At 33.3% G+C, this 14,801-nt stretch overlaps 1 protein-coding gene across 1 annotated transcript in view; it reads left to right on the plus strand.

Annotated features, from left to right (window-relative positions):
* LOC143047446 (E3 ubiquitin-protein ligase rnf213-alpha-like) overlaps window positions 1-14,801 on the plus strand; it is a 135,365-nt gene that overhangs the window by 15,969 nt on the left and 104,595 nt on the right. The window contains exons 14-18 of the mRNA XM_076220515.1: window positions 9,408-9,696; window positions 10,698-10,799; window positions 12,484-12,576; window positions 13,630-13,813; window positions 14,460-14,747. Coding sequence (XP_076076630.1) covers window positions 9,408-9,696; window positions 10,698-10,799; window positions 12,484-12,576; window positions 13,630-13,813; window positions 14,460-14,747 — 956 coding nt within the window. The remainder of the gene's footprint in view (window positions 1-9,407; window positions 9,697-10,697; window positions 10,800-12,483; window positions 12,577-13,629; window positions 13,814-14,459; window positions 14,748-14,801) is intronic.

The following is a 14,801-nucleotide window of genomic DNA, read 5'->3' on the forward strand; positions in this document are numbered from 1 at the left end:
AACCACAAGTCGCGGGTTTGTTTATGTATTAATGCGCATGCGTATAGTTTTCTTGATTTCAAGGGGTATCAGATTGAGTGGTTGCTCTGGATTCCCCGCTTCATTGATTAATTTGAAACTCGTGGGATTCTTTCTATGTCTGTCTGCTATTGAGGGTTATTGTTGTTGCATAATTTTAAATCATATGCATCATTTAAATTAAAATAAATGTCCACTTCGGAAAGGTTTACACCCCTTCAGCCGAAATGGAGTCTTCCATATTATCGTTTCGAGTTGTCTCCCTTCCGGAAGTATTTTCCGTCAAAATCGAAATACAATACTACAATATTAAAAGAAAATTTAACTCGTTAGATGTCGATAAATGTCGTATTATGTTAAGAACGATCTCAATTTAAACAGAGAGTGTGTACGGAAAGGAGTCATGCCCACTGACCCAAAGGAAATTAATATTTAAAGAGTTAGAAATGGGGTTCCTCCTAGAATTAACGGTGATAAGATACGAAGTGAAATAAAAATGTACCTTTTCTCACTCTCAGTGACTGCTGTGGAAAGTAAACTGGGAATTTATAGTACAAAAATAAAACACAATAAGTACATTGCTCATACACTTGTATCCGGGATTGGCTATTTTTAAAGTTGAGTGACTATTCAGATTATTACATTTTGCATATGCAGTTGAATTAGTTTTGAAAATAATACTATCCAGCTGTACCAGGGCTGCCAAAAATGCGTGAGACTCATGCATGTTCATGCTTTTTTTTTGCGGCAGTATCATTGAATCCATTGTTTTCCTCTTTAATCTTTTCAATTTTGGCCAAATCTCAAGCATTTGCTTAATGAAAAGTTGGCAGAACTGCTATACATGTGTCAATGAAAACTATGGCAATCGTATCCCTCAGAGCATTCTGCTCTTTGATTTGTAAATCTTAGTAATCTTTTACAAAAATTTTCTTCTCTGAAACTACTGGGCCAAATTAATCCAAACTTGGCCACAATCATTATTGGGGTATCTAGTTTAAAAAATGTGTCCGGTGACCCGGCCAACCAACTAAGATGGCCGCCATGGCTAAAAATAGAACATAGGGGTAAAATGCAGTTTTTGGCTTATAACTCAAAAACCAAAGCATTTAGAGCAAATCTGACAGGGTTAAAATTGTTTATCAGATCAATTGGCCCTAAAATTTTCAGATGAATCGGACAACCTGTTGGGTTGCTGCCCCTGAATTGGTAATTTTAAGGAAATTTTTCTGTTTTTGGTTATTATCTTGAATATTATTAAAGATAGAGATAAACTGTAAACTGCAATAATGTTCAGCAAAGTAAGATTTACAAATGAGTCAACATGATTGAAATGGTCAGTTGACCCCTTTAGGAGTTAAAAAAAAAAATGTATTGCCCTTTATATTCAATTTTTAACCATTTTTCGTAAATCTTAGTAATCTTTTACAAAAATCTTCTCCTCTGAAACTTCTGGGTCAAATTAATCCAAACTTGGCCACAATCATTATTGGGGTATTTAGTTTAAAAATGTGTCCGGTGACTCGGCCGCAATAATGTACAGCAAAGTAAGACCTAAAATTAAGTCAACATGACCAAAATGGTCAATTGACCCCCTAAGGAGTTATTGTCCTTAATAGTAATTTTTTAACAATTTTCATAAAATTTGTAAATTTTTACTAACATTTTCCACTGGAACTACTGGGCCAAGTTCATTATAGATAGAGATAATTGTAAGCAGCAAGAATGTTCAGTAAAGTAAGATGTACAAACACATCACCATCACCATCACCAAAACACAAATCTGCTTCCTTTGTTTAATATTCACATAGACCAAGGTGAGCGACACAGGCTCTTTAGAGCCTCTAGTTCATAGTCCCGTAGCCAGCCGGTTTATACAGGTTTTACTGTATCTTGTAAACTTTCTGTATACAATTTTTTTTAAACCACTGAGGAAATTATAATAAATTGAAGTATCTATAAGATTCTGTTTAAAGTTAGTACATCATCAACCTACAGAAGGAACTGAGTTTTTTTTGTTGCGTTTTGTATTAATAGATATTCTAATTTTACCACTTTGTTTATATATGATCAGGGACCTTGGTAAGTGGCCGAGTGGTCTAAGTAGTTACTCCTGTAATCAATAGCCAGTCAACACTGTGGTTGTGAGTTTCGAACCCTACTTGTGCAGGTGCACTTGACTTCAGTCTTAATTGACTAGGATTGTCAGTTTTCCTAACGAAGGTCATGGTTTTCCCCGGGTACTCCGGCTTCTTCCACCAATAAAACCTGGCCGCCACGAAATAGCCTAAATGCGGTGCTTAAAAGTGGTGTTAAAACACCAGAAATAAAATAGATAAATAAATAATATTAGGGATGTCAAAAGATCGGAAATTTAATACTGGGATACTCAGGCATGATACTCGAGTACTCGCGAGTACTCGGATGAATCTTAAACGTCTATTGGAAAGTTAAGCTGGATTTTAGGTGGGATGCAGTGTTTATGTTATTACCATTTATAAACATATCTACGAAAGACAAACGTACTGCAATTATAGCTTGATCATCTGTTTTTAACCAGATTTTTGTGATAAAAATGTCGGTTATTGATTTGGGGATGTACGGCGGGCGGGGGGGTCGGGCGGGCGGCAATCAAATGTTGTCCGTGCATTAACTCATGAACCGTTCAACCAAAGCTTTTAAAATTTTAATATGTTGTTACTGACAACTAAATGATGGTCAGGTTCAATAATGGCGATTTTGACTTTTACCGTTCAGGAGTTATGGTTCTTGAAAGATTGAAAAATGGAGTTTCCAGTCGTGTCCGTGCATTTACGCATGAACTGTTCTACCTAAGCTTCCCAAATTTTAATATGTTGTTACTGATGACAAAATGGAGGTCAAGTTCAATAATGGCGATTTTGACTTTTACCGTTCAGGAGTTATGGTTCTTGAAAGATTGAAAAATGGTGTTTCCAGTCGTGTCCGTGCATTTACGCATGAACTGTTCTACCAAAGCTTCCCAAATTTTAATATGTTGTTACTGATGACAAAATAGAGGTCAATAATGACTTTTACCGTTCAGGAGTTATGGTTCTTGAAAGATTGTGAAATGGCGTTTCCATTCATGTTGTTGCATTTACTCATGAACCATTCAATCTAAGCTTTTCAAATTTTAAGTGTTGATACTGATGACAAAATGGAGGTCAAATTTGATGTTGACGATTTTCACTTTCACCATTCATCAGTAATGGTTCTTGTGATATTGCCAGGACACAAATAAATATTAATAAATCCGGTTTGCTGTCGTTGTTACAGCCTCTTGTTTTGTGTGTCAATCAATGAATTACGGACCGCTGTTTCAACAAATTACCTATCATAATAGCAATTATTGTTTGTGTACGTGTCCCTGAACCAAATTTCAATAAAATCAAAAATATTTGCGTATAAAGTCCGACAAAGTAGACAATATATGTTTCATATGTTCCTGAGGAGTTGGTATGCTTTTATAATACGACTTGTTTATTAATTTGTCATCAACAATATTGGACTTCAAATTACTAGAGCTTTTTAGTGTTGCTCTGTCTTACTTTTTCTGTGGTTTTTTTTTTTGCGCTATCATTTGTCTAAATTTATCTTTTTTTAGCTTACCTGACCTGAAAGGTCAAGTGAGCTTTTCTCATTACTTGGCGTCCGTCGTCCCGCGTCCTGTGTCCGTCGTCTGTCGTCCGTAAACTTTTACAAAAATCTTCTCCTCTGCAACTACTGGACCAAATTTAACCAAACTTGGCCACAACCATCCTTGGGGTATCTAGTTTAAAAAATGTGTCCGATGACCTGGCCATCCAACAAAGATGGCCGCCATGGCTAAAAATAGAACACAGGGGTAAAATGTATATTTTGGCTTTTATCTTTGAAACCAAAGCATTTAGAGCAAATCTGACATGTGGTAAAATTGTTGATCAGGTCAAGATCTATCTGCCCTGAAATTTTCAGACAAAACGGACAACCTGTTGTTGGGTTGCTGCCCCTGAATTGGTTATTTTAAGGAAATTTTGCAGTTTTTGATTATTATCTTGGATACTATTATAGATAGAGATAAACTGTAAACAGCAATAATGTTCAGCAAAGTAAGACCTACAAATAAGTAAACATGACAAAAATTGTCAGTCAACCCCTTAAGGAGGTATTGCCCTTTATAGTCCATTTTAACAACTTTTCGTCATTTTTTGTAACTTGTACAAAAATCTTCTTTTCTCAAACTACTTTGCTAAATTTAACCAAACTTGGCCACAATTATCATTGTGGTATTTAGTTTAAAAAATGTGTTCGATGACCCTGCCTACCAAACAAAATGGCCGACATGGCTAAAATTAGAACATAGTGGTAAAATGCAGTTTTTGCTTTATATCTTTGAAACTAAGACATTTAGGGCAAATCTTTCAAGATTTAAATGTCCATCAGAATAAGATCTATCCCCTCACAAATTTTCAGATGAATCCTACAACCCGTTGTTGGGTTGCTGCCCTAAAATTGATAATTTTAAGGAAATTTTGCTGTTTTTGGTTATTATCTTGAATACTATTATAGAGATAAACTGTAAACAGCAATAATGTTCAGCAAAGTAAGATTTACAAATAAGTCAACATGATCAAAATTGTTAGAAGACCCCTTAACATACAAGATGGCTGACATCAGTAAATACAGTAATAGGTGAGCGACACAGGCTCTTGAGAGCCTCTAGTTTAGCCATGACGTCAGTTTATATTCGACTTTTGGGTCTGAATGTCGCTCTCGTAATTTCACCTATCTTTACATTGAAAATTAAACAATTATAGTTAAATTTCAAATACAGAGTATTTAAATTAAGGCGAAGTGTACGTAATTAAACTACACAATGGATTTTTTTAAAATTTTACATGTAGATTCTGCTTGTAAAAATAAATCAGAAAATAAAATAAAAAAAGGGGGTAACCGTTTTCGTTTTCGAGATACGAGCTGTTGAAGTTAACAGCATCATACACCAAATTTACAAAGGATATATAGGGAAAATCGTGAAATTCGGCAGGAATTGTTACATTTCCAAGATTTTCTATTATATTAGACAATCGATTTTTTTTTAAATTTATGAGACGATTCTAAAATGTCTGAGGAATCGATTGGTGCAAAGAAAGTCCTTAGCAACCGTGCTACTTTTCAAGCTATACCCTATTAAAGTTGAATCTTGAGTGTAAAAAAAACAAAAAAACAACGACAACGTTATTGACGTCGCCGCATCATTTACGACGCTTCATATAGTTCTATACTTGTATGAAATATATACCGTTTTGTTGGAGTTCGTGTTGCTCGGTCTTTAGTTCTTTATGTTACGTTTTGTGTACTATTGTATTGTATTGGTCTATATTCGAGTGCGTGTGGAGATCGCCAAGCTAGAAAACGGTTGACATTTTCTTCATTATGAACTAGAACTATTTTTTGACCTTGGTGCCTTATTTTTTGTTAAAATCTAAACACTGCGACGTGTTTTCAAAATCTTTGTTCCGAAAAAACTTCATTTCATCAAGGTCTCTTCTCAGAATATCAGCCATCTGTCTGGCACAGGATAACAAATCAATATTTAAGTAAATTATAAGTTGTGTGGTAATTCTTAGTACCTTTTGTTAAATTAATCTTATCTTTGTGCCGCATCTCTATAATTCAACACATCCCTGAGCCACGACATTATACATTTTATGCATTGCATGCACTTCTTTTTATCATAATCCAGACCGGCTAGTAACCGTTGATTGATTGATTGTTGGTTGCTTAACGTCCAGTGGCAAATATTTCATGCATATTCAGGACGAGAACAAGTTCACAATAAATACAATAGGTAGGTTGATACGATAGATGCCATCTGGGATGATGGTCGGGGAAATTTGGACTGCCACTGGAAAATGAGGGTATCTTGGATAGGGACAGAAATTTTGCCTTGCAATAGGCCACCTACGAACCCCTCAATAGAGTTGTTGCAAGGGTTCTTAACGTGCAAAGAGCGTGGCACTCTCTTTACACGAGGCATCGGATTTAACGTCCCCCTTCTGACCGGACGTGACTGCGAACTTGATACATCCCGCACAGCCAAACGGACGCCCCACTTCGGCAAGCGTTTTACTGCCGGTCGGGAGAAGACCAAGTGACCATATTTCTATACCCCAGTCACCCTTGGGGGGACTAGTAACCGTTGTATAACTTTACACGTCTGAAGACGAATATTTGCGTGAAACATTTTTGTATGATTTTTATTTCTATAAATCAATCTGAAATCTACAATAGTCCATTTCCGAAAGTCGGGCTGGACCTTTACTTTTATGTGCATTCGGGATTTACACAAATTGTAACCCGAATAATTCAGTCGTATTATTCAGCTGATGTACGAATGCTACATTTCTCGTGTGGGAGAAAATCGGACATGGAAAGGGCTTGAATTATTCGAGTTACTCAAATTGAAATTCGGGAATATATTTCTAGCTGTTCGGAATTCGCGGAAACAAATGATTATTTTTCGGCATTACGGTATTGAATCAATAGAGATACCAATTATTTCTTTTAACAAATTCGAATACCAGTCAGTTTATAGGACTTCAGTTTGAAATAGGGGCGGCAATCCATTCTTTTTATCCAATCAATTGGAAAGGGGGGGGGGGGGGGCGGGGTCAACATTGATAGTCAAAAAGCCTTGAAATATTCGATAAAAAACGTTGAATGTAAATTATATGAACTCTAAAGTCTCATATTATAAGACTAGTAAACCACAGGCTTCTCAATTCTTGTATGATCATGAACTAGGTGAAAACCTAGAGCTGACCGAGTGCGAGATCCTCATGGCTTATCACCGAGGTCGTTAAACACCCCTTGCAGTAAACTTTGGTTAAATTTAAAAAAAAATCGAAATGTAATAGTCTGAACACATTTCACCTCTCATTCCACTAAATATTAAATTGCAGTTACAAGTATAACAAAACTTCCTTGACCTCTTTTCTTTAACCATAATAGAGGGAGGAGGAAAGGAGGGATCCAGATCCCGAAATCCCTGGATTAAAAACACGAAATCCGGGCGAGGTCCCGAATTAAAAAAAATTTAAATCCCGACTACCCGAAATTCGGAAATAGAATTCCCGGATCCCGAAAGGGTCAATCCCGAGCTTAAAAGCACCCCCCCCCCCCCCCCCGTAATTCTATATTCTATTCTTCATAATCTTGAATTGAGACTTGATACTTCAAAATTACATTCTCTAATTTTGAATGATGCACACAGGCACAATAAAAGAAAACAGATTTCGCTATATATCTCTTCGAAATTGGAATTTATGAAAGAATAAATGACATGTTATATTTTATCTTTCATGTGTACTTTCAATTTCATATGGTTCTAAATTTAGATTTAGTTTTCCCATAAATTGCGGACGGAATAGAAGACACCTGTTTATTTTCTTCACATGTAGAAAAAGTTGAAAACTGGGAGTTGAATGACATAATTTTTACTTATTTTAAGATAAATGTTAGAGTGAGACAATTTTTAAGTTACTGAGTAATTTTTGGGGCATAATTTGTTTATTTTTTGTTTGTTTTCCGTCTTTGTTCTTCCGACTGGTAAGTTTTGCACTAGTGGTCAAATTATTCTCTTGGTATCGTCTGATTTCTTATATGAATATAAATCATGTCCTTAAATTTTCAATTGCACAAAATACGAACATTTCAACGTCTTTTTAATTAAACAATTAAATTCACACGTCTTTCATTAATTATTTGTAACGCTATTATAAAGCTTAACGTTGAGTACTGTGTTTTTCGTTCAAGACTACGGGTTTTTAAAACGATATTGTTGGGTCAATTCAGGTTTCATTTTAATTAATTGATATCAATAGAAGAAAAATTGTTACATGTTTATTGTTTATAATTTTGTTGTGAGGCGTTTTTTCTTTCTGTTGATATCATAAACACGAAATGCCTTCTCCTACGCGTCTAAAAAAAAAAACAAAAAAAAACAAAACAGTGTTTTTAAGTCAGGCTGCACACAGAACAACGTACAGAATGCTGTGATTTCTAATTGGAGTTATTTAGATAATTTCTATGAGGTTTAAAACAGCACAGGCGTGCTTGTTGGATTCATTAAAGACCGCAGAAAGTAGTTTCTCTTTCGTGTGCCCTTTCTTGGAGTAAGGGAGATAACTTGCGTAACTAACGACGAACGTTTTTAATCCCGTATTCCGCTAGAGGCGTGCAATTACGTACACTTCGCCTTAATTTAAATGTCTTGATTAACAAACAAAGGTAAGTTTTTACTACTTGTGATGTGATAATTATTAATCCATGAAAGTGTTGATCCTTGTACAAACACTGCTAAAAATGTCTGTAATCAGTTGCATTTTTAGTGTAAATAATGTATATACATTTTAGATAGTCTTTCATAACTCTTTTTAGAGTGGCTCTTGTATGTTTTATGGTGTTATTTTATTAACTTTTTGTATCTTTTATATAATGAAGAGGTGAGACTTAAATAAAATAAAAAATAAAAAATGCATGCGCTTCACCTCAGGTCAGATTTTTTTCTTTTTTAGAAATATGATCTGGTCAATAATTTCAGACGAAAGACTGTTTGACTTTTTTTATTTTTTGTTGCATGTAGTGCACATGAATGCCTTCCCTCGCAAGGAAGGAACTTTGCTGGTACTAATATAACAAGTAATATCCTCAGGATAAACATATTTATGTTGATAATTGATTTTATTCAGTATTTCGAAGGAAATATTTCAACGGAAGTAAAGTGAGAAGGAATGTGAAGAGAAATATCTCAAGATGTATAACAAGCAAACGAGTATTTGAGTACTAAAACTGTACTCGAGTACTCGGCCTTCCGATCGAGTACCTGAGTACTCAAGTACTCATTGCCATCCCTTATAAATATATATGATCAGTTCAGCTTGATCTCATTAAGACTTGTTTGAAAATCTTAATATGATTAGGATATCAATGATTAAATAGTTGAAAATCTAGATTGCAATCTAGATTTAAAGATTTTCTACCAGAGCAAATTTTATTTCATCAATTAAAATTAGTTTTGAATATTTATCACAGTGACTTGATTTTCTAAGTGATGCAGTCATTGGCATTGCAGTTCAATGAAAAAAAAAAGACCAAATTGCAATTTGATTCATGAAATCAAACGTTTCAACTGATTGGAAATGTTAACTAACTGCGATAGTAGAACCACAGTCAATTTGGTCAGAATTTTGAATGTGCTGCAATAGGATGAGAATAAAACTTACAAGCCGACACAGATAGAATTTTAAAACAAAGCTGAACATTGGATTGAAATTTGTTCATTGCCAGGATGTTTGCTTGTAATTAAGTTTCTATTTAATTTTCAGTACTTTTGCTGATGCATGGAGATCTTGCAGGATATCGGGCGATGTGCTACAAGAAATCTTCAAGTACAGGACGAACAGAGATTTTGCTGTATTTGCCATTGAAGCATTCATTGTGTCATTAGATATGTATGAAAAAGTACAGGAAAAAGTAGATTGGAAATCAAAGGAAATAAAAGAAGTTAAAGTATCACAAGACAGTCATTTGAAGATGTTTGAACGAATGAGATTTGATATCTGTAAATATCTGTCTAATCAAACATTTTATACTGAGGAACTAGCTTATCTGGAGGTAAGTAGACACACTGAAAATATTTGAAAATTTTGTAAATTTCAGTGCAGAGGATTCAAACTTCATGCCTATTCTTTTGCTTGTAAATGTTTGGGAATTGTCCAAATTTATGCAATATTTTTGTTGTTCTGCAAAATACCTACCCCAAAGTTTTTATTGGCATTTTTTAAAAGTTTTTATTGATGAAAAACCTTCATGGCTCCACATACACTCAAGATGAGAAATTTACCAGTACATGTACAAAGAAGATTTCCTACCTGCTTACTCTTATCTTCAAATTTCCATCTATCAACTTTTATAGTAAGAAAAAAAAATATATTTGAGAAAAAAATAAAATAACAAAAATACTGAACTCTGAGGAAAACTAAAAAAGGTCTGTACTCAAATGGCAAAATTAATATCCCAAACACATCATATGAATGGATAACAAATGTCATATTCCTGAACTGATACAAGCATTTTCTCAAATAGAAAGAATTCTTCATATTTGCAGAGGAGCTTTGGATATCTACTTTTAAATTTTCCCTTTTGAGCCTTTTTCTGTTAATTTGAATGACCTATCAAGTAACTGTTAAAACAATCTGTTTTTAATTTTTATCAGATTTGTAAATGTATAAAAAGATCATTTAAAAAATATAATTCCAATCTAACCATGCGGTGAAGACCTAATGGTGGCCTTGAATTGTTTTCTTTTAAAAAAACAGAAATAAGATAGCTGTCTCTTTGAATTAGGTTCTGTGTCATGACTTTGAATTTAAGCTTATGAATTAATAGACCACTTTCTCATTGGTGCATTTTTCTAAATTTGTCCTATGCAAAAGGCTGATATAATGTTATTATGTCACAGTAAGTTTTGATTTTTCTCCATTGATCTCTGTTATCCAGTGCAAGTCGATCATAAAAGTATACTATATACATACTTCACAATGGTTTGTTTTACATAGAAATGTTGTATAAGAAGAAAACAAAATGTTATCCATCTTTTTAAATTTAAATTTCAGCGTTGGAATGCTGCCCTAAGAATCAAAGTACCGAAAGGGGATATTAAAGACAGTTATGTGAAATATGTGGAGGAGCAATTGAAGATAGAGTTACAAAAAGTGGTAAAGTTTTTTATGCATAAAATTGTTTTGTATTGCAATGTGTGTGGATTGTTAAAAGAAAATAAAAAAAAAATGTTTTGCAAAAAATTCTTTACTATTCATTTGATAAAATAATTTAAAGTTTGATATTGTTGCTACCAAGAACTGTAAATTCAGAAATTATTAGGAGGTTATTATTAATGCAAATAATGCAATTGTGAGTATTGCACAGAATTCTCATTCTGAATTTCAATGCATATATTTATATGCACATTTTTTTGAAATTGCAATGATTAATCTTGTCTTTTTGTTCATTCTTCAAAAATCAGAAAAGGAAAAGCACATTATAATTTCTGAATTTGCGGTATTTATTTTTCATAGAATGGTAATTTCTTATTAAAAGTTTTCTTGTTAATGATTTAAAATTATATATTATCAAAGGAGTAATTTCGGTAAGGGTCATATTTGGCCCCGATTATAAAGTTCAATGTTACAAGACAAAAATTGTTTTAAGTTGACTTAAAGACGTGTGAGAAAGTTAGATAGAACTATGTTGGTCAAATTAAACTCCGTATGGTGAACCAATGCCTGTGTGAATCATTTCGAGAGTCTCTGAAGTGGATACCTTGGTATGCAGGGTTGTCAAATTATGCAAATGAATGCAACATTTAAAATGATACTCTAAATTGACAACAGCAGGTCCTGATGAAACCTGCCTTGCAGGCGAAACATGTAGACCATAGCAAATAAAATTGCAGACCATTTGAAGTGTTGTTGTCAATTTAGAGTATTATGTTGGTCAAAGTTTAATTTTAACACATTGAATTTTGCGTCCCAAAAAGGTCAAAATATTAGATTTTTGGAAAAATTGATAAAATCGGCTGAACTCAAACATATTTAGGACCAGGAAACATAGAGGGCAAGCGTCGACAAACTTAATATTTAAATAAGACATTTAAAATATCTTCACAAACATTATTTTTAAAGATCTTAGTTGTTGACGTATGCGCTCTATGTTTCCTGTCCAATTATCTATGAAAATTTTGCCATTTTTCTTGATTTTTTTCGTGGCAAATCAATATGAGTACAACTTGTGACGTCATCATAAAACGCAGGAACGTAAATTTTCACCAAATGATTTTTTTCCTATCTAGTCATTGTATTAGCTATAATTTCTTGTGATATTGGTCAATAAATAAATTTGGTGTATTAACTGTCTTCTGATTGGTTAAAATAATTAGTTTTATTTTCAATGTTGTCAATTTTCATGGCGACACGCCCACTCTGACGTTGTGTATTCATACGCCAACATGTGTGTACGTTGTTATTGTTAATATAAATAATATAAAAAGTTCTTTGAGCATTATTTTTGATAGAAATTTATTTATAATGAATGGCAATAATTTATTTTGAATTTATTGAACCATAAAATTAATTTTTTGACTCTTTACATTTTACATAATCCGCTTCGCGGATTATTCAATGTGAAGAGTCAAAAATTAATTTTATGGTTCAATAAATTCAAAATAAATTATTGCCATTCATTAAATAAATCCTAAATTGAAATTTATGCTAAAACAGGGGGCCATTTTAGGACCTTACTAAACCTACTCCTTTGTCATGTGTTTCATTTGCTGCAGAACATTATGCAACCACCAGTTTTAAATAAATAACTATAGATGTTATTGTTCTCTCTTTTTTACAGAGCGCCAGTCAGGCATTGATAAAGATTTATTTGATTCAGAATGAACAATTTGAAAGTGCTATACAGGCCATGTTGAGTGAGATTGCTTTCAAGGTAAGTGTAACATCTGTCAAAAGAATTTATAAAGTTGATGTTTGATCTAAATAGTTTGCAAGTATTTTTACTCTGGGTTGATCAAAATCAGCACCAGAACATACCCTTTTGTAGTAAACCTTAATACAAAAAGACAGACAAAGACAAAGTTCATACTTTAAAACAGATTTATTTTTTATGTATATTCATTTCAGCTTTTGATAGGAGTGTTATGCTTTGGAATGTTTTCACTAGAACACATCAATAGATACATTGCCTTCCTACCTGGTTGTAGTAAGGATATATAGGACATAATATTAAAGGCCTTCATAACCAGTTAACAAACTTATTTTTCCTAGTGTCTTATATTTTCAACAAGAAATAATAGAATAGCAAAATAGATATAAAAATTAGAGATACAATATGTGTTAAGTATAATTTGATGCTAGTACAGATATTTTATAAAGATAACATGCAAAAGATCTTTGGTCCTTTTAAGCATTTTCTCGTGAATAATGTCTATTATTGCTATTTTATGAAATTTTCCTTTGATTTTATTGACTGATAATTTCCTTTCTCAGCGGAGTTGAGTGATAAGAAAAATTATCACTAGAAACTAAGGGAGCATGTGGCGTTGCTTATGAAATTGACAACGTGTCATAGGTAAAATAGAAATAAACAGATTATCTTTGGTCGTACCGGCTCAAGCCAGAAAATCACAATCTTTGAGATGATCAACGATAATCTATAAATGTAGACGATTCTCATAACATAATTATTTGCAAGTTTAATGTGGGTCTCATTGGGGTCTAAGCGTGATGCAGGATTGCCGATTTTTTGTAAGCGTGATATGTGAAAGTCAAATTATTGTGTCGTGAAAATGGGAAAGGAGTTCTAGCAGGACCCGGGAAATGACAAAAAAATGAGAATTGCTTACCTACATAGTGTAAGTGGGATACGGGAATCTGACAAAACAGTAAGCGGGATCCGGGATTGGAACCCCCCAATGAGACCCCCTTTAATGAAAGCTGCATGATAATTCAATAATATAAATATCTTGATTTCATTTTACAGGCAATTCATGAATTTGACTTTGATATGGAAATCATGAGAGAAGACAGAGTTGTGATGAGAATGGGAGATTTGATTAACAGTGTTCTGGAGCGAAGCTGGGAAAAAACTCAGTCCACAGACCCCCATCAAATTTTAGAGCATGCTGTAACATGGGCATCATTTCCAACATTCATTGAAATGTATTGTAAGTATAAATTGTAATACTAAATAAAAAATCTTTTATTGTGTTTAGTATCTGTACTTCTAAAATAACAAGGTCTAATTTGTTAGCAGACTTGACGAAAAACGACCTTTCATAGAATTTAACTTTATGAGAAACTAACAAAGGAGATTGATACTGACTAAAAATTATACCATTTCAGGCCTTTTTTTTTCCACATGATTAATATTATCAATAAATAAGTTTTGATACCAATATTTTATTAAGCATGTAGTTTCTGGATGTTGTTTTTTTCTTTATTCTACCCTCCACTATGGGGAGTACCACTACTATATTGTGGTAAGAAAATCAGTACAGCTTCAAACTGAAAGATTATGAGAGCAGAGAAAAATGTGCACCTTATAATAAGCATGACTTTATCAAATGACAATACGAATACCAATAATTTCGGTTGAACTAAGGCGTAGGTACTTTAATTCAGTCATGGACCTGCAATGTTGCGGGTGTGTTCTATTTTAGTAATAAATATTTTGATATCAGAATAGTATACTGTTTCGATTGTAAGCAAATTGAACTTAGGTTTTTTTTTTGCAGTATGTGTTTCAAACCATAAGTTAGACATGAAAGTTTAGTTTATTTTTCTTATATTGCAACAATTTGATTTTAACAGACAAATTTTCCAAACATTTGAAAGAAGATTCTCTCCACTTATTGAATCGCTCCATCAAGGTTTTGAATGGTGCCATTGTTCAGCTGTTCCAAGGGGAAATAATGGTCAAAGACATACAAATAATTCTGGAGAAACGAATGAACTTCCAGAAAACAATACAGTCTTTGAAAGATGTGAATGTTAAGGCTACAATGATGACATTGAACCTTAGGGAAAAGGAATTACAAGCTTATACAGATACACTCAAAATAGTGAAGGAATTTTTATCCTATTGCATCTATTGTAAAGGTAGGCATTAGAATATTATTGTGAATATGAAAATGTAATTTCAACTGAAATGTC

The sequence above is a fragment of the Mytilus galloprovincialis genome, chromosome 10 (assembly GCF_965363235.1).
Source record: "Mytilus galloprovincialis chromosome 10, xbMytGall1.hap1.1, whole genome shotgun sequence".
In the NCBI taxonomy this organism is placed as follows: domain Eukaryota; kingdom Metazoa; phylum Mollusca; class Bivalvia; order Mytilida; family Mytilidae; genus Mytilus; species Mytilus galloprovincialis.